The sequence below is a fragment of the Talpa occidentalis genome, unplaced genomic scaffold (assembly GCF_014898055.3).
Source record: "Talpa occidentalis isolate TD23 unplaced genomic scaffold, MPIMG_talOcc4v2.1 talOcc4.7, whole genome shotgun sequence".
Classification (NCBI taxonomy): Eukaryota; Metazoa; Chordata; class Mammalia; order Eulipotyphla; family Talpidae; genus Talpa; species Talpa occidentalis.
In genome coordinates, this window is record NW_023605083.1 from 58,332,709 (window position 1) to 58,353,487 (window position 20,779).

At 37.6% G+C, this 20,779-nt stretch overlaps 1 protein-coding gene across 3 annotated transcripts in view; it reads left to right on the plus strand.

The window, feature by feature from the left end:
• The window catches only part of SLC44A1 (solute carrier family 44 member 1), a 167,048-nt gene that overhangs the window by 45,576 nt on the left and 100,693 nt on the right, over positions 1-20,779 (plus strand). For all 3 annotated transcript variants that reach the window (XM_037494487.2, XM_037494485.2, XM_037494486.2), the window contains exons 2-3: positions 739-828; positions 9,515-9,657. In XM_037494487.2, coding sequence (XP_037350384.1) covers positions 739-828; positions 9,515-9,657 — 233 coding nt within the window. The remainder of the gene's footprint in view (positions 1-738; positions 829-9,514; positions 9,658-20,779) is intronic.

The window sequence follows — 20,779 nt, forward strand, 5'->3', positions numbered from 1 at the left end:
ATAGTGCAATCAGAATTCTAATCAATACTTTGTAAATTAACTTTTAGAATGTCTCTCATTCTTTAGGGAATCTCTGTGTTTGATCTAGAAACTACACTTTCCAAAAACAAAATAAAAATCTGTGGATGGTGTTTTTGAAGTTACCCAGATTTGTCTGTAAAAATGTTTTAATTTCGTTCTATGTTCTTGAATTTGGAAGACTTAGAAGACTCTACCCCTGAATAGAAATTTGCTTTAATGAATAGAAAGAGAACATATAAAATGCACATTCTGCATTTTTAAGTCTAGCATCTGGGCACACAAAGAAAATACTATCACTAAGACTGGAATTGGAAGAATTTGTTCATTTGTTTATTCAGTTTAAAAAGTCCTTACTAAGTACATATCATGAACCCTCAGGCATCATGTTAGATGCTGGGAAATGAGAAGTGATCTGTTTTCTAGCAAAACTCACAAATCTGCTGGGGACACAGCTCGACAAATGACCAGTCAGCATACTAAATAAATACTCTAATAGGATACTGAAAAAGCACTGGTATCAGAACTTGGTCTGACCAGGAGGAAGGGTAGGAGTTAGGATAAACTTCACAGAAAGATCACAGGTACTTGAGTTGCAACTTACATATGTTCATAGAAACTTGTCAGGCAAAGATGGGATGTAGGTATAAATGGTGTGTTTTGTGCTTTTCCAATTTTAACTGAATTTAATCTTTACTACTCTCTTATATTTTCAATTAGAGTTCCAAAAGAGAATGGAAACCACTGGAGGACCGCAGCTGCACAGACATACCATGGCTGCTGCTTTTTATCCTCTTCTGCATTGGGATGGTAAGGAAAGTCTCCCAGAGGATCAGATCCTGAACTCATGATCTGAGTGAATGTGGGGAATTGGTTTAAAGAGGGGGCTTGTTATTTATTGGCTGATTGATTTTTAAACTACTCCTGAATTGATTTTAACTGGAGATTCTAGGATACCATTGAAGTGGGTTATAATTTGGATAAATCCCAAATTCTTTTGTTTAATAATTAAAAATCTATTGAATTTCCATTTCAGGTATCCCTGACAGCAAATTCTTAAGTGTTACTTGCTGCCATATTGTAGGGGCATATTCTTCTATACAATGCAGTGATTTTTGTACCCTTTGATTATTTATTTATTTATATATTTTTTGTATCCACATGAAATGTGAGGTCAAATTTTTGGAGTAATTAGAGCTCCAGAAAGAAAGTCAGATCATGCAACAAAAATTTCTGTGACCTGTGATATTGATGGTGTGGTAAGCAGAGCACTGGCCATGGAATCAGGAGTCCTGAGTATCTAGCCCACTCACATAAGCCTAATGGCTAACTCTGTGCCTGTCAGTTTTCCTCTTAGGGAGTTGGTGTTCTTTATATAAAATTAGAGGTTTGCTGGATGATCTCTATAATGCTTCCAGTTGTGACATATTTTAGTTCTTAGAGAAAAGAGCTCTCTGCTTCTTCCCCTTTCTGCCCATACTAGGTCTCTGCTGCCTGCAGTGTCTACTATAATGAATGGCATTTCTCAGTTGGAGATCAAGGGACCTGGTGATTTTCCAATGGGTGAAGGGGATGGAGGAGCAGTGTCCCTAGTACAAAGTGTTGGGGGTGTGCATATTCAAATTTCATACTCTGCCCAGCAGGAGTTTCTGACACATCCTTCTTGGGGACTGCAGAGTCATTGCCTGTGTGCTAGACTGGAAAAGAGATAGGAAACAGTTGTTTTAAAACTAGCTGATATTTAGAGCTAGAAAAAGGACTTGGAAATTCTCATCTGGTTCCTCTGCTTAACCTCCTTCACAGATTAAAAAGATCAAACCCAGAGATGGAAATGACCATTCCAAGGCTATACGGCTAGTTAATGACAGAGCTGGCAAACAACCCCAGTCTTTTTTTTTTTTTTTAAGATTTATTTATTCATAGAAGAACTGGGGTGTAGGCCAGAGGTGCAGGGGTGGGGGGTGGTGAGAGACAGAGTGGGGAGCAGAACAGGCAGATCTACTGAAATGCACTGCTTAGGGAAGCAGCGGGCAAGGTAGGAGAGATCCCTGGCCAGGGATCGAACTCAGGCTGTGACCGTGATAGTGCTGAGACTATCCCAAGGCCTCCAGGGAGGCCCCAACCCCAGTCTTTTAACATCCAGGCCAATATTCTTTTTTCCCACCTTTTTCAAGAGGACTGTGCAGATGGTGTTGCTCTTTCTTAGCCCTTACAACTCAAAACACAATAATGTTACCTCAGGAGCCTTTTTTTCCACTTGTGTTATTTTTACCCTCTTTCCCCCCACTACTTTTTTTTTCTTATTGTGTCTCTATGTAACTGCCCACCTTAGAAATATCATGTGAGAATCACAGAACAATCCTAATCATGACTGATAGGTATAATTCTAGCTACCCCCGTCTGTTCCGAACAGGAAAAGAAAGTAGTAAATTTTAATGAGATAGAATGAATCCAGTAAACTGAGTGCTAGTTTTAAGAGTTACAGACAGCCCAGCTTCACCAAACCTCTAGGCTTATCCCAAATATGAAGGATATTTAGAAATCTTAAAGTAATCCATTTCCTACCTTGGATTTTAAACATATTATTCAAGAGTCTGTTTATTTAATTTAGTAGCATCTAAAACGTAGCAGCATTAGAGTCTTTGCTAACAGCATTAGTCCCCTCCTCTTTCACCCCCCATTTAACCCTGGGACGAATAGCAGCTGACCTTTCGAAATTATGTTTATAAAAAACATATACCTGCCACCCACGGGGCTTTTGATTCTCCATGCTAAAATAACTCAGGAAAGTGCAATCATTAATGTTAATGGGTTGATTTGGGAGTAACTTGAGAGTAAGGAGATATTTGTTTACTGAAATGTTTTAATGCAGTGGTAATTAATATTATGTTGATTTCAGTGATAATTAAGATTTCAGTGATAATTAAGACACACTGTGTATATTTTTATTTTTTTAAGATTTATTTATTTATGAATAAAGAACTGGGGTGTAGTCCAGAGGTATGGGGTTGGGGGGGGTGAGAGGATTCACCAGAGACAGAGTGGGGAGCAGAACAGGTGGATCTACTGAACTATGCTACTGAGGGGAGCAGTGGGTGAGATAGGAGAGGTCTGCTGCACCATGTGTTACAACTCCCTGGGTGAGGATCGAACTCATGCTGTAGCAGGTGGAGATAGCTGATGGCGCTGAGAGACTTTAACCCCTGCACCATCAGGGAGGCCCCCCTTTGGATTTCATTCTGTTTTATATTAAAGAGAATTATTCAACATACATTTGTTGAGCATTAGTCATGTATGCATTTGTCTCATTAAAATTTCCCAATTATTTTAGATAGGTTTTGTCCCCAGCTTACAGACAAGGTATAACAAGGTTAAAGAATAACTAGTCTAAGAATGTACTGCTGGTAATAAGTGGCAAAGTAAAATAGAAGCCATAACTGTCTGCCCATATTCTTTTTACTTGGTAGCCTAGCTACCGTCTTCATTTACAGTAACCTTTCTCACTTATCTTGTAGCCTAATATTCAAACCATATCTTTATTCACTGTCCTTATTTAAAGTTCTTTGCTTACTCTTTGATATCTATGCTGTAACTCTGAAATGTATTTTAGGATCTTATCTTTTACTCATCTTTATCATTAAATCTTTTTATTTACACATGTCATCTCTTCATGAATATTTATACTTCTCTTTTATTTCTTTCCTTGCTCTCAAGGATTTTTCATGCTCAAATTGTCTAGAACTTAGGATATTTTTCAAAGTAAATTGCCATCAGCTTTTTTAAAGCTATGATCTTCCACATCTGAACTTTCATCAATATTTTGAAATTATAGGACATGTACTTGCCCTCCTCTAAATAATTACATGTAGTTTGTACTTCTAAATATATGTTTTCCCTAAGGTAGTAAACAAGTGATTCCCAGTCCTAGATGCATATTAGAATCGTCTGGGATCTTTTAAGAAATATTTGTTCCAGTGCCCTACCTCAGTGAATTTGATTTCATCTCTGGATTCTGATTTCATGTTTGTGATTCTAATGTTCATTCTGGCTTGAGACCCACTGTTTTAGGCACTGACAAGCCCTTTGATCAAGAAGAGATGTGACTCGGTTTAGAAAGAGCCCTCAGAGTCAATGCTAATGATAAGATGTGGTCTAATCAGTATTTATACTCTAGGCAAATGGTTTAGTATTTATTTCCTCCTCCTCTGATACACTTAGGAAGCTAGGGTGATGGCCAGGGTGTGGAGAAGGGAGGCTAAAAAGTCTTCTCACTTTGGCAGGCTAGTACAGGCCTGATGCTGCAACTAGAGATAGGGTGTGGGCAGGAAGGAAAACGACTTGGGAAAATGTGGAATGAGAAAATGAGTTTTAGAAATGTAGAATGTGTGGATAAGATCAAGCAGTTGGAAATGCAGAATTGAAATTATGGAGAATGATATGAATTAGAGCTGGGTTTAGGAGATATCATCACATCGGTTGTCCCTTCAGGCCTCTTTCAAGGACCTTTTTATTTTATTGCATCATTCTCATTCCCAGAGCATAGTGTTTCTACCTCATTAACTATTGTTGAACATGCAGCATGAAGTGAAGGGCCCACTGCAGTATTTAATCACCTGTGTTAATAGTCTGTGCTTTGCCAGGATCACAGACTAGAAAGTACAGCATGCAAAAAATAAGGTTTCCTGCAAAAAAATAAGGTTACCTGATCCAAATGATTGCCTGCTTTCTGTAAAATCCTTTAGTTTTTTTCTTTCCTTTTTTTTTTGGTGGTAAAATTCATATAACATAAAATTTACCATTTTAACTATTTTACAGTTCATTTAAATCCATTTGCTTTTTAATCTACTTTTGTGTTTTAATTCTCAGTCACTGTAGTGGCTCAAATAGCTTTACACTTCTTCCAGCAAGTATCCCCTGAAAAATTTTACTTGTAGCTACTTTTCCTTAGAATCATAAAATTTTGGAAAAGAAAAGGTTTTTATAGATCAATCCAATCCTTGTAGCACGTAAGGGAAATGAGGCTCAGAGAAATATAAGAAATATTTGTGGCAAAGTTGGGTTCATTTTTCAGTTTCTTGTCTGTGTTTTTTTCTTTCTCAAGTTTTTTTCTTTCTCAGCTGAGCTCTGATTTTGCTCACTCTTGCCCTATTACTTTCTTCTTTTTTGAGAACATTACAGTTCTTTCAGAGCAAGAAAGGTTATCCTAACCTTTTTACCACACACCACACCTTGCATTTGCTTATGCGAATAAAGACTTATTGAGTGGATATTACCTGAGTTTCCCATCATTCATGTTTTCCTCCTTTTTCCTTTTTCTTAGAAAAATGCACTTATTAAAATTTTAAGGAAATCCAGAAATGTGGCCAGATTGGCAAAAATACTTATTTTTTTTCTAGTTTGCATATATTAATTCTGCTTCTGGCATCAAATCCTATCCTGTTTGCTGGATCCATTTGCCTCTTTCTCAGGCTTCTCAGGAGAGGAAGGGCAGAAGTGAAGTATTTCTCCAAGGTTTGACAATTAGTCATTAGGATACTGACTCCAGGTGTTGATTGAGGACAAGTAAAGAAATAAAGGAGGTAGTTTTTGAGGTTAAAAAAAAAAAAAAAGCATCTGCATATATTTTTACTAATTCCTGGGAGAGGGCTATATGCACAAAAATTGTCCCCTCTCTTTATATTGAAACAGTTAGCCATGTCCATACCTCACCCTCACCCTGTGCAAGGTTTTGTTGACTCTTTCCGCCCTCCTGCCCCCCACATACTAAGCTAGGACCTTCTGCCTTGTGAAAGTCAAACATACTGAAATAAAATGAGTTCCCTTTTTTTACTAACTTTGAATAAAACTAAGCAAAAGCTCTCAAGTTGAACTAACCTTGTGATGTGAAGAGAAAATGAGCACAGTTCCATTCATTAGCAAATTGTCTTTCTGCTGTGTAGGCATTAGATTTTCAGATCTTGCCTGTGATCCACTATCCAGGGTATACCTTTATCTGATTTGAGTCACCTCCTATTTGTGATTAGATTTGTCTCCCTCTCCTTCCTCTTTTAAAATAATAGTTCTCTAGAACTATCACTTCAAAAACTCAGCCATTTTAAGATTTTAGTCCTGGTTCTCTTCTTACTCATAGACTTATTTTGTCTCTAGTGGGTTGTTCCCTACCATGGGCTTATAAAGGCTTTCCTCATGCCCCTTATCATTTGCTTCATTGATGCGATTTCCTTCTATTGAATGTCCATTTCTCCTCCTCTATGCAACCATTATATTATTTAGTGTATTCTGTAAAGCTTCTCTCCCTATTTTATTTTATTTTTTTTAAAGATTTATTTATTTATTTATTTATACAAGCACTGGGTACAGTCAGAAGCGCGGGAGGGTGAGAGAATTCACCAGAGCCAGAGCGGGGAGCAGAGCAGGCAGAAGGACCGAAGGACACTGCTGAGGGGAGCAGCGGGCGGCAGGAGAGGTCTGCGCGCCCTGTGGGACCCTCCTCCGGTGGCCGGGGAGCAGCTGGGGATCGAACCGGTGCCGCAGAGGCTGCGGGCAGCTTCACAACCCAGCGCTCCACCGCTGCGCCACCGGGGAGGCCCACTTCTCTCCCTATTTTAATTTCACGTTGCACATTATTTTCTCTTCTGAAACTATATTGCTTCCTGTATTTGGATTTCAAAATTGTTTTTGTTTTTTTATTTAAAAGAGATGGCACTTTTAATTATATTTGGCCTAGTTCCCCATTGTCTTGCTGTACCATATGGGAAGACCCTGGGATAACAGTCATGGTTCCTTCCTATCTTATTAGCTTACTGTTCTCCTTCCTTTCTCCCCTGCAGCTTCTCACTGTCTGTACTCTAATGTTTTTGGAAGTGCTTGTAAGTTTAAATGGCCTATTTGAAAATAAGGCAGTGTCCTGTTTCACCACATATATGTAACATTTATAATTTATATTCTGCCTTTATCCTAGAGGGATGTGAGGTAGCTTCTAACTATGTTAAAAAATAGTTAGAAAGGGAAATCAAACTATTAAAAGGAATATTTCACCCAAAGCATTTATCAAACAGAAGAAGGAAATTTCTATAAAAAGTGAAAGAAGAACATAACCTTTTAATTAAGCCAGGGCTTTGCTATTTTTGACTCGTAGTGAAAGAAGATTGTAACTGTGGTCTGAATGTTTCTATGTAGTAGCAAAATTACTGGCAGTGTTTTGACTTCTTTCCCTTAGAAATTTTTGTTCTAAAATACAGAACTGAAGGGATGTTTGGTTAGTCTCTAGTTACTGTTGTCAACCTCTTTAGTTTGACTTTCACATTCAAATTTACCATTAACAGCTACCAGTTATTGATCACCTGCCACATACCAGACCAGCTAGGGGCTAGATGTGTGTTATCTCATTTAGTCCTCATCAGTAGACTGTGAAATAGATACTACTACTCAGCTACTCAACATTAGGGATGAGGAGGAAACAGTCTAAGGTAATTTGATCAAAATCACATACACATAGTGAGTGGTGGAGGAAGGGTTTGAATTCAGTTCTAAAAAGACCTCATTTCAGATTCTCATTTTATTACTCTGTGATGCTTCTTTAAGAACTGCATTTGAAAGATTAGCCATTAAACTTCCTAATATTTACCTCTTTTTCCAGTTTTTGTTCAGTCTAGGGTTTCCTAATTTGAGGAAGGACATGCTAAAAATGGCATGCCGGTATACTCATGTGTGTTATGATACTGACCAGCCACGTAGAACCCCAGTGCTAGTAGTTAGCTGCTGCTTTGAGACAGAAGGGCACTAACATTTACTGGACAGTCATTCTGCATATATTATCTCCTGTAATTTTCATAGCAGTCTTTTTGGTAAGTGGTTTGAGCCCCAACTTATAGATGAGTAAACTGAAACACAGAACATTAAGCAAGTTTGTCCCATGTCACACAAGTAGAAATTGGAGTCATCAATATCCCATAATCAGTACAGATTTGTGTTACTCCACATCCCACGGTCGTTCCCTTACAACATGTTCTCATTCCTGATAACAATAAAGATGATATTTATTGAACACTTACTATGTGCAAAGTAGGATTCTTGCTAATTTACTGGATTATTGTATTTAATCCTTATAGCAACTTTATGAACTACATACTCATTATCTCCATTTTACAGGCAAATAAATTAAGGTACAGAGAAGTGAAGTAACTTGGCAGAGAGATCAAAGAGCTAGAAAGTAAGGAATCAGGGGTAATAATCTCTATTCCAAGTGTACTTTCTTACCAAGCATAGTAGTTTAAAGAAGTTTCAAATAGCTAGAGCTATGTTTCTATTCTCTGCCTTTCTTTTTTTGACCTGCACAATAAAAGTAATGGAGTTGTTTTGCAAAAAGTGTTTGCTAGCCTTTTTTTTTGGAAACTGCCTTTCAAGGGATATACTATTTTCTAAGGCATTACATGTGAATACAGTATTTACAGTGGAGGCAGGTGAAATTTATCACCTGCTTTAATAAGTGCTGCTCACAAACCCTAACCATAATGAGTTAAACAATGATAATCTTTGCTTTCATTAGCCATTTAAATAAAGATAACAGAAACTCAACATTTTAATGACCAAGTCTCAAGAATGTTTTTGTCCTGGTACTATCTTTTCTCCTACTACTATCATTTTATCAGGGTGTTTCACCTTACTTCCTGTTCTTGTACCTGGTAGCCTACAGTTGAATATTTTATTTGAGTATTCTAATAATTGCTTTGTTTTCGTCAACACAGACTTATCAAGCACAGTGAGCTTCTGAAACATCTCCCATTTGCATTAAGCTCTATGATGAAGCATAGTCCTGTGAAGTGTAGTGACTTCTGTCCTACTGCCCTTGAGTGTCCATTATTAACATAAATGGTAGCTCTTCATCATGTCATTCTTTGGCATGTGTACAGCATTAATGAAGGACACACTTTGTATGTACAGAAGTAATATTAATACTTCAAAACCTACATACTTAATTCTTCATTGAATATTTTCTTTCATCCCTTGCTGTTGTTCATTCAACAGAACTCCTCTATACTACTAAATAAAGCAAAAGAATAAAGAACGCCTCATTTGAGCCTATGTTTTTCATCTTTATTAGCTTCTATGGCCTTAGGCAACTTATTTAACCTCTCTGGACCTCAGTTTCCTCACCATGAAGATTAGAGATAATGTATGGTAAGCACCTAAGACAGAGCCTGGCACAGAGCAGATCTTCATTACGGAGAAGCTGCTGCTATTATAAAATGCAAAGGCAATCTCATGATGTAAAAGCTTGAGATTTGTTTTGTTATAGTAGTAAATAGTGTTTCCCTGTGGACTTCTTTGTGCTGCTCATGTGAAATCCAAGGAAAACAGTAGAATAGTGTTTGCAATAAGAAAGATAGCTCTTTGTTCCCTTCAACACACAAGAGAAGCTCATTATCCTATCAAGTAGTGACTGTTGCTATTGAAATGGTTTATTTGTATGTTTTTTTCTGTGTTTCTTTTCTAGGGATTTATTTGTGGCTTTTCAGTAGCAACAGGTGCAGCGGCGAGACTAGTATCAGGATACGACAGCTATGGAAATATCTGTGGGCAGAAAAATGCAAAGTTGGAAGCAATACCGGACAGTGGCCTGGACCACACCCACCGGAAGTGAGTAGACTTGCTGAATGATGAAAACATGGAAACTTTGAAGGGCTCTGGTGGAGAAAATCCTGCTCTGTTACTGTTGCAAAGATTATATCTTAGTAAATTTTCATATGACTCTTATTGGTGTTTTTTTGACTTTTTAAAATTGTCCACTTGAATCATTCCTGTTGTTGGTCTGTAGATACATTTTCCAAGTAACAAAAAAAAAAAATTAGCTGCCATGTTAAAATGGGCTGCCTTAAGATTTTAAAGGATAGACTTAATTTGAGAAGGTTATGCTTGGTTCTTCTTAACCTAAATTTTAACCAGAAAATAATACTTTTCTTCCTAAGACTATAGTTGATGGGAGATTGATAGGATGAATTGAATTTTGAAACATTAAAATTATAAAGAAATATTTTTAGATGCATCACTTTTAAGTACCTGTTGATTTCCAATTTATAGATTCTTTTTTTTTTTCAATTTGTCTTACATGCTCAATGTTCATCTTCTTGATTTCATGTAATTCCTGACTTAATCGCCTGTTTTTCTTCAAAAGAACTATTAGTTTATTTTTTTGAAAGTATTATATTCTATTATATCTTCTTTTTTTTTTTTTAAGATTTATTTATTTACGCATAGAAGAACTGGGATACAGACCAGAGGTGCAGGGGGGTGAGAAGATTCACCAGACATAGAGTGGGGAACAGAACAGGCAGACTGACTGAAATACACTGCTAAGGGGAGCAGTGGGCAAGACAGGAGAGGTGTGCTGCACCATGTGCGTAGCTCCCTGGCCAGTGAGGGATAGAACTCATGCTACCGAGGCTGTGAATAGCGTCACACTGCTGTGCTATTAGTTCATTTTTAAATGTGAAAATATATTTTAAATATTTTAAGTGTGAAAATATATTTTTTCATCAACTATGTTTTATGTTATGATGCCAAAATATTCTTCTGAAACTATATATTTATGCCCCATCAGACTTTGTTATGCATTTTGAGTATCAAAGTAGGTCTACAGAATTAACCAAATTAATTTTAAGTCAATAGGTTAACCAATTCAATTAACACACCTTATAGAAAAGGCTTAAGTGGATAAAAACATTATTTAGGCTGTAATTATATTATGAAGCATTTTCCTGGATTTTATAGCCATATTAATGTTAATTATCTAAATCTCTTGGTTAAATCTGTGCCCCCACTAAAAGTGTAAGGTGAATTTGATAATTTCACAAGTTTGAAGAAGTCAGTAGGTAAGAAAACAAACTTGAAGAAAAATAATTAATTATATCTCAAATGTATTCCTCCATATACCAATGAGGATTGGTATAGTGTAGTCAGCAAGTATATGATACCACCCTGTGAGTTAGGGGTAGCAAAGGCATAGAAGGATTGAAATACTTCACAAAAGTCTGGTTGTCAGTGGACTATCCAACACCTCCTATGAGTTCTTCTCTTGATATGCACCTGCGTCCCTTGACTGAAACAAAAATTTGACTCAGTAATTTAGAGGATTGTTTCACTTACTCCTTTTTGATTTTCTCATGAAATTAGCACAACATTTTAGCTTTGCATTATTTCTAGTGACAAGACTACTAATTTATACACACAGACATTTACTTCTAATTTTGAAATAATTTTAGACTTGTGGAAATTACAAAAGTGGTGGTAGAATTTCTTGTGTGTGTGTGTAGGTAGCATCTTTGCTGTCAATGTTGTTTTAACCCTTTAATGCTATACCAAATATAAAATATTACCATTTAGATAACAAAGAGATAGAAGGAAAGGATCTCTACTCCCTCTGCTCACATGTTTATGGCTCCTTTCCTACCTTGGTGATATCACACTTCAAGCGTATTCTCCCTAAGAGATTTGTGTAAATGTCACTCTTCACACTTAACCCTGTAGAGGATCATTTGGTCAATTTTTTAATTTTAATTGAGCAGGCTTCAAGTTTTGGGGTTTTATGAGTATTTTGATTAGGAAGAGAACCTAATTACTTTAAAAAATGGTTCTTTTCCCTGAATTCTTAACATATTCAGGAACCATTTATGGATACATATAGGGAAAATAGTTTCACTAGTATAGCTGTTCTTTAACTCACGTACACATGTTTAAAATGTATTTTTGAACTCTATTTCTTGCTTCTCTGCATATGAACATTTAAGTGTTGAACCATCTAAGTATTTCTGTTTATAAATCATAATGTCTTTAAATAAGTGGTAAGTTTTTTAAAAGACCTTTTCCAGGTAAGTCTGTACTCTTTGGAATTCCAAGTAGGCAGATGCCTTTTGTGTTTGTTAGTTTTACCCCAATTTTTTTTCTTTTTGAAAACATTTATTTAGTTATGCATATAAGAACTGGGATAGGCCAGAGGTGCAGGGGGTGGTGCTGAGGCGGGTGGTGTGAGGTCTCAGCAGAGACAGAGTGGGGAGCAGAACAGGCAGGTATACTAAAATACACTGCTGAGGGGAGCAGCAGGTGAGATAGGAGAGGTCTGCTACACCATGTGAGTTAGCTCCCTGGCCAGGAATCAAACTCTGTGCTGCAGTGGCTGGCGATAACTTGATAGTGCTGTGTCTTTAACCCCTACACCACTAGAGAGGCCCTACTCTAATTATTTTTCATTGAAAAATGCCTTTGTTTCCTCCTTTTGTACTCATTTCCTCATAAATTTTTCATTTCATTATTATCAAAAGGACTTTCCTTAGCAATGAACTATTTTGAACTTTACCTCAACTTGACCTTGATCACTTTCTCCTACCCTTCACCCCCAGACTCTAGTACCCTGGTGCTTACTATCTCCATACATACTTGTTGAATAAGTTAGTGAAGAAATGAATCAACCTCGAGTACAATCATTCCTTACCTTCACTAGTATTATTTATTTCATCAGGAAATAAAATTCTTCCCATTCTTCAGATTGCTAAATTCCACTTATCCTTAAGCACTCAGAGTAAATGTTACTTCCCAGAGAGGTCTTTTTTGATGTTACAAGTTAAAATAGAAAATTAAAAAGTAGTCTCTCATTGTGCCCTGTAGTGATACTATTAAAAATGTATTTTTTGATTATTTTTTAATGTTTCTTCACAGTTCTGTGAGAGCAGAATTGATGTCTGTTTTGTTCACCGCTATTATATATATACACACACACACACACACCTAGAATGTAGAAGGCACTCAGTTAAATGTTTGTTGAGTTGGTAAATAAATTATTTCTGTAGAATATGATCTGAATTACTGAGTCAGTGGATCTGAATACTTTTAAGATTATCAGTTTATATTACTAAATGAAGGCTGTTCCATCTATACCTGCCAAAGGTATTGAGATTACCTTATCTTGTCAGTATTAGCAGTTTTTATGCACTAATTTGATCAACTGGAAACTGGTGTTTCACAGTTTTAATTTGCATGTATTTGATTAATCATGAGTGTGAATCCTCCTCACCCCCATGTTTGTTAGCCTCTCATGAAGGAGACTGTTCTGCTAGCTTATCTATTCTTAGTTGTCTTACCTCTAGGCCTCTCCATTCTTTATATGGTGGTAGGATCAAGTACTGTGTAAGGCAGCCCTTGGATTTTTCCTTTTCCTACTCAAGGCCTGTCTTTTAGGGTTTTGTCTGTAGTATCAACTATGAATCCACATAGCATTTGCCATTCCAGGCTCCCTGCGACTTTGGCCCATTGCACCTATTCAGTCTTCTCTCACTGTCTTTTGGTATGGTATTGTCTATGATAGTTGATTCTGTCTCTGTGCTATTTCTGCCATCTGCCAATCAGAATTCTTGGAAGACTTCAAAGGTGGGTCTCATAACTGTCCTTTTTATGAAATTTTCAAACCTACCCTTTTCCCATAGTGATTTGTATTATCTAAACTTCCCTAATTGATAGTTGGTTCTTTTTTTTTTAAATAAATTTCTTATTAATTTGAGTTTCTCATCTGCCTGTATTACTTGTCAGTTGCTACATAACAATATTACCATAAACTTAGTGGTAACATATTTATTGTCTCATAATTTCTGTGGGTCAGTAATCTAGATATGACTTAACTGGGTTTCCTGCTTCAGAGTCTCACAAGGCTACAGTCAAGGTGTGGAGGAAGACCCCCTTTTTAAGCTTATATAGTTGTTGGCAATCCAGTCCTTGAGGACTGGATTGTGGGCTTTAGCTCCTTGCTGGCTCCCAGCCCTTAGTGCTTGCTTTGTGGTCCTCTCTATATGTTGGCTTAATTCATCAAGCTAGCAAGGGAGCAGAAAATAGAGAAAATTTGCTAGCAAGTGAAAGTTACAATCTATGTAATGTAATAATGATAGTGTTGTCATGTCAGCTTTGCCACATTCTACTGGTTAGAAACAAATTGCATGTCCAAACTCAAGGGGAAGGGATTATACGAGAGCAAGTTTTGTCTACCTACCAGATTTAAATATCCAAGACTTACCTGAGAAGGGCTTACTGAATTGCAATAAAAGAGAAAGGAGGAAAGTCAGGAGAGAAATGGGAAAATGACATGTTTTAATTAGAATATTTAAAGTGCCAAGATAATTATAAGATTTCTGTTAGTAGTAAAGAAAAGGCAGTTTTTTCCCCTTATCATTCTACTGGTAATGTGTTATTTTTCTCCAAATAATAATTTTGATCTCATAATTTATTTACAATAATAATAAGGATGCTGACAATATTCATCAAAAACAGGAACACACCAACTTCAAATGGGTCATGTCCCCAAAGTTGGTTTTTAAGTTGGTTGCTTGATATGTGTAAAGTTTTTCTGCATTGAAATGATGCTATAGATATGGATTTGATCCTTTATCTTAACACCATAATTTGTAAAAGACGAAGGGGTCTTTAAGATTATCTAGTGTGTAACTTCTTTATGGCTTCCCATCAAATAATTGTGTCAGCTAAGACCTGGAGGAGAAAATGATTTGATTTGTAACTGAGATATGTTGGTAATGATACTATAAAACTTGGGTGTGTCTTACAGCCATTTTGTTTGTGGTGGAGTGTGGGGTAGTAATAATATATGTTGAACTCTGATTGACAGTTCCAATAACAACTCTTCTGCCATGTTCTACATTGCCTACAATTTTCCAAACCACAAAGCTAGTCTTAGAGTGTATTTTTAGATGGGGAATTATTATTATACTAATTGTTCCCCGAGAGAAAGCTTCCTATTTCCCATATTAATTTTAGATAAAGCAAGGATGTTTCTGATTATATGGGGGCTGTGCTGGGGCAAAACATCTATCTCTATTGGCCCTTTGGGAAAAGATGGGAAGAGGGGAGGTATTCTACTTCTACTATGAATATTTCCTTGTTTCCAGTGTCTGCATGGGAGAGCAATGACAAGGTAGCACTGGCTCTTAGTATGTAGAGATGATAGTAAATCTGGGTGTGTGTAAGTAGGAACTTCTTTTAATCTTTTATGTAGACTTTATATCATCACTAGAACTCTGTTCTACCTTCTGCAGATAATCCTAACAAAGAGGAGCATAGTGTCCACCAAGAAATTTTCCCAGTGTTTCTCGCTTATCAACATTGATTTTCCATGGGGATTCGAAAGTTATATTTTTTACACAAATCTACCTTCCCTTTTTTATCTTTCCTTTGAGGAGGCCATTTGAAGTTCATTTGGTAATAAAGGTTCTATGACCCTAAAGTGCCACTCAGATATCAGAAAATCAGTCTTAGCAGAATGTACAGAAAGTAGAAGTCATAGAGGGTCATGGCATGCATGTGGATATAATCTATAGGCGGCATTCGACTTAAAACCTTCAGTTTCTTTCATAATCTTAAGCAGGCTATCTCATGAAAATTAGAGTCTGAATTTTACTTCTTTTCTTTAACTGTTCTAATTCCCTAGAAATCCACAGCTTAGAATGCTTGTGCTGGAAGTGTCCTTATGATTCTGGAACCCTGCATTTTACCAGTGAAGAAAATGGGGCCAGGAAACATGAGTGACCTGATGAAGCCAGTGTATTTTGTCTTCCTTGCCAGGATGCTAGCTCTCCAGGAAGGACTAGCTGTTTAGTTTCCATGCTCAATTTGGAAGCTGTAACAACGTTTGTGCTACAGACCATATTGGCTCTGCTTAACCACACAGTGATTCCAGGTCCCCACCTTCTTTGCTTTTGTAACTGCTCTCTCACAACATTTAAAGATGGAAGGAACTCTTAGCATATGGGAAGAAGAAAAGGCAAGTGCTATAAATGAATAAAGTTATAACTAAAAAAATCTTTGAAAGGAACCAAAACACCTATCCAACCTATGAAGACTTTGAGGATAATCTTCTCAGTTTCTCTGCCAGATTTAGAACATCAATTTTAATGATGGTATGCATTATCCTCATTTTACATTATGATATTTTTTATCACTTGTATATTTTAAATATTTAGTGAAAAATATGTAATTTAAACTGATGTTACTTTTTATTTAGTAAGGTGATTATTTAATAGATAGTAGGCTATTTAAATATCTCTATTTTAAGATCTCTACATGGATACAGAATGGGACTTCCGTGGCCAGTGATTACCTTCTCTAAAGCTCAGAGCTATATAGGTTTAGTGTCTCTGGTTCCTTCTACCCCATGATTGCTTGTTACATATTAGCTTTATAAAGGCTTACTTAGGGGGTGGTTGTGATATTGTACCACTAAGTAGAATGTGTTTACTTTTTAAATTGCTTGTGAGAAGACTACCAAACTTTCTGGGCCTGCATCATGTCATTTGACTCTTTCAGGAAGAACATTTTTATTTAGTGTATTTATTTGAAGATTTTTAAATATTTATCAAATCCTGTTGACTATGTATACCTGTCCTTATTTGAAAAAGAAAAATAACTTAAACATTATAGGTAGAATTTGCTAAAATATTTGCTTTGAGGATCCCTTTATCAGCCTAGTTCAGATATTCAGGATTATGTCACTAGGACTAGTTTCTCTCCCTTAGTGACCTAAATTACTGTTTACTGAGTGACTTTTCTTCATTCTTGAAAATTCCATGAATTATTTTCTTCATTCTTGAAAATTCTATGAATTATTTTATTTAGCCCTCAGCAGATATGTATTGAGTATTTACTGTGTGCTGGAGACTTCACTAAGGATGAAAAAGGTTTAGTTAAACTCATTCATTTACTCATGAACCATATTTCTTGGCCATCTTTGGGTTAGGCACAGGAAATTATATGCAAGCAAGATAGGCACCCTCCTTTATTTCATGGAAATTATAATCAAGGGGAGAAGACAGAATTTAATAAAAACATTGTACAGTCATCAAAAGTCTTACAAAAGGAAAGGTATAAGGACACTAGAGAAGTTCTTGAGGATGTGGCCCAGGCTGAGGTACTATGGAGCCAATAAAAATAATGCTGAAGAAGTATATCCTTTAACATGGAATATTGGTAAAATATTATTAAGGAAAATATTGGGTTTTTTTTCTTTTTTTTTCTGTATGCATTTTCATTTTGGTTATATTCCCTATACAATTACACCCCCTGTTTATTTTGACCCTAATCCTTCCTCTCCGCCCCCCGCCCCCGCAGTATGTCTCTGGTTTATAGTTGCTTATTGATTTTGATTTTTACTTTGTATTAATTAGTCTTTTTCCTGGTCCCTTATTAGGTTTTCTAAGTTCCTGCTATGAATGAGACCATCCGATATTTAAGGAAAATATTGTTTATTATAATGTAGCTTATATATGTAATTATATATATACACACATGCACATACAGGTATGTAGAACAATATGGAATAACATGAATATTTTAGCAGTGTGGTTTTAATATTCTTTTATACTGTTTTTCCTGTTTACTACAATCAGTATGTATTACATAGCTAATAAACTAATAAACAGAATAAAAAGGAAAAAGACATTCATTGTCCTTATACTTGAAGAACTAGCATTCTGGGTCTGTTACAGGGCAGGGAGAAGGGCAGCCCAAACCCTGCAAACCTGCCTATTTTAAATGGGTTCTGCCCTCCGCGGCATCAACACAAAACATATGAGACTTTAATGGGAAGGAACTTTAATACAATTAGGAAACAATACAGAAAGGCAAAGAATCTAGTTTCTAAATCAAGCACCCAAAGTTACCCGTCCCCTCATGGGTAAAACTCCATGCAAATGGGATTGGCCCAGAGCAAGGCCCCAAAGCCTGCCACAAGTCTAAAGCATCTTCCAGTGGGGACCCACAGAAAAGGGTCAGAAACAACCAGACAAGCCCGGAAGGAAAAGAGCAAAATCAAAATCAAGATAAAAGCTGTCATTGTCACCTCCCCACGGGTCTCACCCACATCTGTGTCACCCAGTCCACGACCAAAAGGCAAGCACAGTTTCTTCACATGTCTCTAGGCTCCATGTGCCTCCTCCAGGTCTCCTTCTGGCTCCATCTTGCTTCCTTCTTCAGTCTCCTCTGCAGCTTCTTCTCTCCCTGCTCACTCAACCCTCCATTTGGTTGGGACAGGGAACCTGGAACCTCCCCCTTTCCTGGGGACCACCCTGTTACAGTTCCTCTAGTGAGGAAGACAAAATAACACAGATCAGTTGTGACGGTGCAGTTTGGGACAGCCTACATAAATGTTGCATATGGAAAGCAGCTTCCTGGGCTCCTAACAGCTGACTGGATGGGGGGTAGGGGTGGACAGGAAAATAAAACAATTTAATACTAGCACTGGGAGCATCATTGCATTAGATTCTGCTGCTGTTGTAACAAATTACTACAAACTAAGTGGCTTAAAACAACAAAGTTCTATAAATCAGAAGCCTGCACAGCATGGCTCAGTTGGTTCCCTGCTCCAAGTTTCACAAGGCTGAAATCAAAGCATCAGCAGAGCCATGTTCTTTTCTGGAGGCTCTGGGGAGTGAATCTTCTTCCATGTTCATTTGAACTATTGGTTGAATTTGGTTCCATGTGACTGTGGAACCAAGGTCCCATTTTCTTGCTGGCTGTCAGCCACAGGTCAAACTTCAGAGACAGGCTGTCTGCTCTATACCTGTGGAGTGTGCTAGTGGTTCCTTTGCTCAGCAACAGCAGGTCAAATACTTTTCATGCTTCCATCTTTGAGCCTCCCTTTCTTTAAGTAACATGTTCATTCCAAATTGTTCAGTTGGGCTGAAGAGTCAGCCAATTACTGGGTGATCAGGGACAGAGTAATTTTAAGTAGGATTTTAGAGCCCTAGTAAAGTGATTGGAAGTTCAGAGGAAGGCTTTCATGCTCACGGAAAAATCGAATAAAGTAGGTCTCCAGAAGGAGGACACACAGGGAGATTGGGAGGAAAAGGGTGGAAGTCGGGAACTGGTGAATGGATGGTCATGTGTATTCTTGGGTCAAGTTGTGCCTCTAAGAGCCTATATCTAAGAGGAGGGGATTCTAACCAGAATGCAAAACTTGGTTCTTGTCTGAAACTACAGTGTGGGTTGAGTCTACACCTTGGCTAAAGCATGGTGAAGGCTGGAGACACAGGAAGGAGCTCCTGATGTTACAGAGCAGCCCCCATATAAAACGGGTTGCCTGGCTGTGGGTCCTCACCCGCGCACTTAAAAAGGACTTATTAATACTCCACTACAGGCATACACAAAAGGTTAATAAAAGGTTTATGTACAAGGGAAAAGGAATTGAGGAAATGTACAACTCAGGGAGAAAATAGGGAAATAAAGTCTTTAATGTGTCCTACCCGATCTGCCAACCTGGAAACCTGAAGACACTCTCAGAGCTGACTGCGAGCTGGTGGGGAGCCAAAAAGGGGAATCCCCCAAAGCCCACGTGTCTGGTTTTATACCAAATCTGGCTGCTTAACCCCACACTGTTTCCAGCAACCTTCCCTTTGGTGGTGATGGGACTTGGAGTTCCCAGTGTCTTTTGGCTTTGGCCTGGGGTGGGGGTGGAGTCCACAAAGCCTGTATGGAATTAGCTTTAGGACATCCTTTCCCCAACACTGACACTGACTTGTGTGATTGTAGAGGTTTCAGAGAGAAGAGAAGTAGTACCTTAATCTACTGTGCAATTTGAATAAATGGAAATACTCTGAGCCCTTGATAATTTTGGCTTTACTCTGAGGGAAAGCACTCTCCTTGCCCTCCTGTCAAATACTCGAATTCCAACATTAACCTTCCACCTCTTGTAGCTGGGTCATGATGAGAAAGAGCACCTAGGTAGAACTGTTATAGGGCAACCCCGATATAAAACGGGTTGCCTGGCTGTGAGTCCTCACCCACATGCTTAAAAGGGACTTATTAATACTCCACTACAGGCACACAGAAAAGATTAATAAAAGGTTTATTTACAAGGGAAAGGGAATTAAGGAAATGTACAACTCAGGGAGAAAATAGGGAAATAAAGTCTTTAATGCTTCCTACCCGATCCGCCAACCTGGAAACCCAAAGGCACTCTCAGAGCTGGCCGGACGCTGTGAGCTGGCGGAGAGCCAAAATGGGGGAACCCCTCCAAAGCCCACGTGTCTGGCTTTATACCAAACCTGGCTGCTTAACCCCACCCTCAGGACCCAGCCACCTTCCCTTTGGTGGTGATGGGATTTGGAGTTCCCAGTGTCTTTGGCTTTGGCCTGGAGTGGGGGGTGGAGTCTATAAAGCCTGTGTGGAATTAGCTTTAGGACATCCTTTTCCCCCAACAGAACTTCACCTGAACTTGCATTTGTGGACTCATTTTGCCACAAATTGATAAGCATTTAGATGGTAACACTTATGATGTTCTAAATGGAAATTTATGGCATTATTTATATAGTTTCTTCCAAAGCTTTTATCTTTCTTGCATGGAAAATATAAAAACTTGTGAATGTGCTAGCTAAATTTTCAGAGGGTAAATTTATGGAGACCTTTTTGGAAAATATTTTTTGTCATTTTGTGATCATACCACTCTTTAGCCTGACTTTTTAAAACTTTTTACTAAGGTAACATCTATATTGCTAGTAACTCTTCCTCTAGGATAATACTTGCCATAGGTAATACTGCTAACAATTTGAGAGATCCAACTACATACCTAGAAAATGCAGGGATAGAAAATTGGGAAGTTTGCAGATATCTAAATTGCTGGGAGCCATACTACTCATGTCGTCTGACAAAGGTCTAGGCATGGAGCAGATTCCTGAAAAGTCAGAATCTTGTTAGTTGACCCTACTAGATTCTCCTT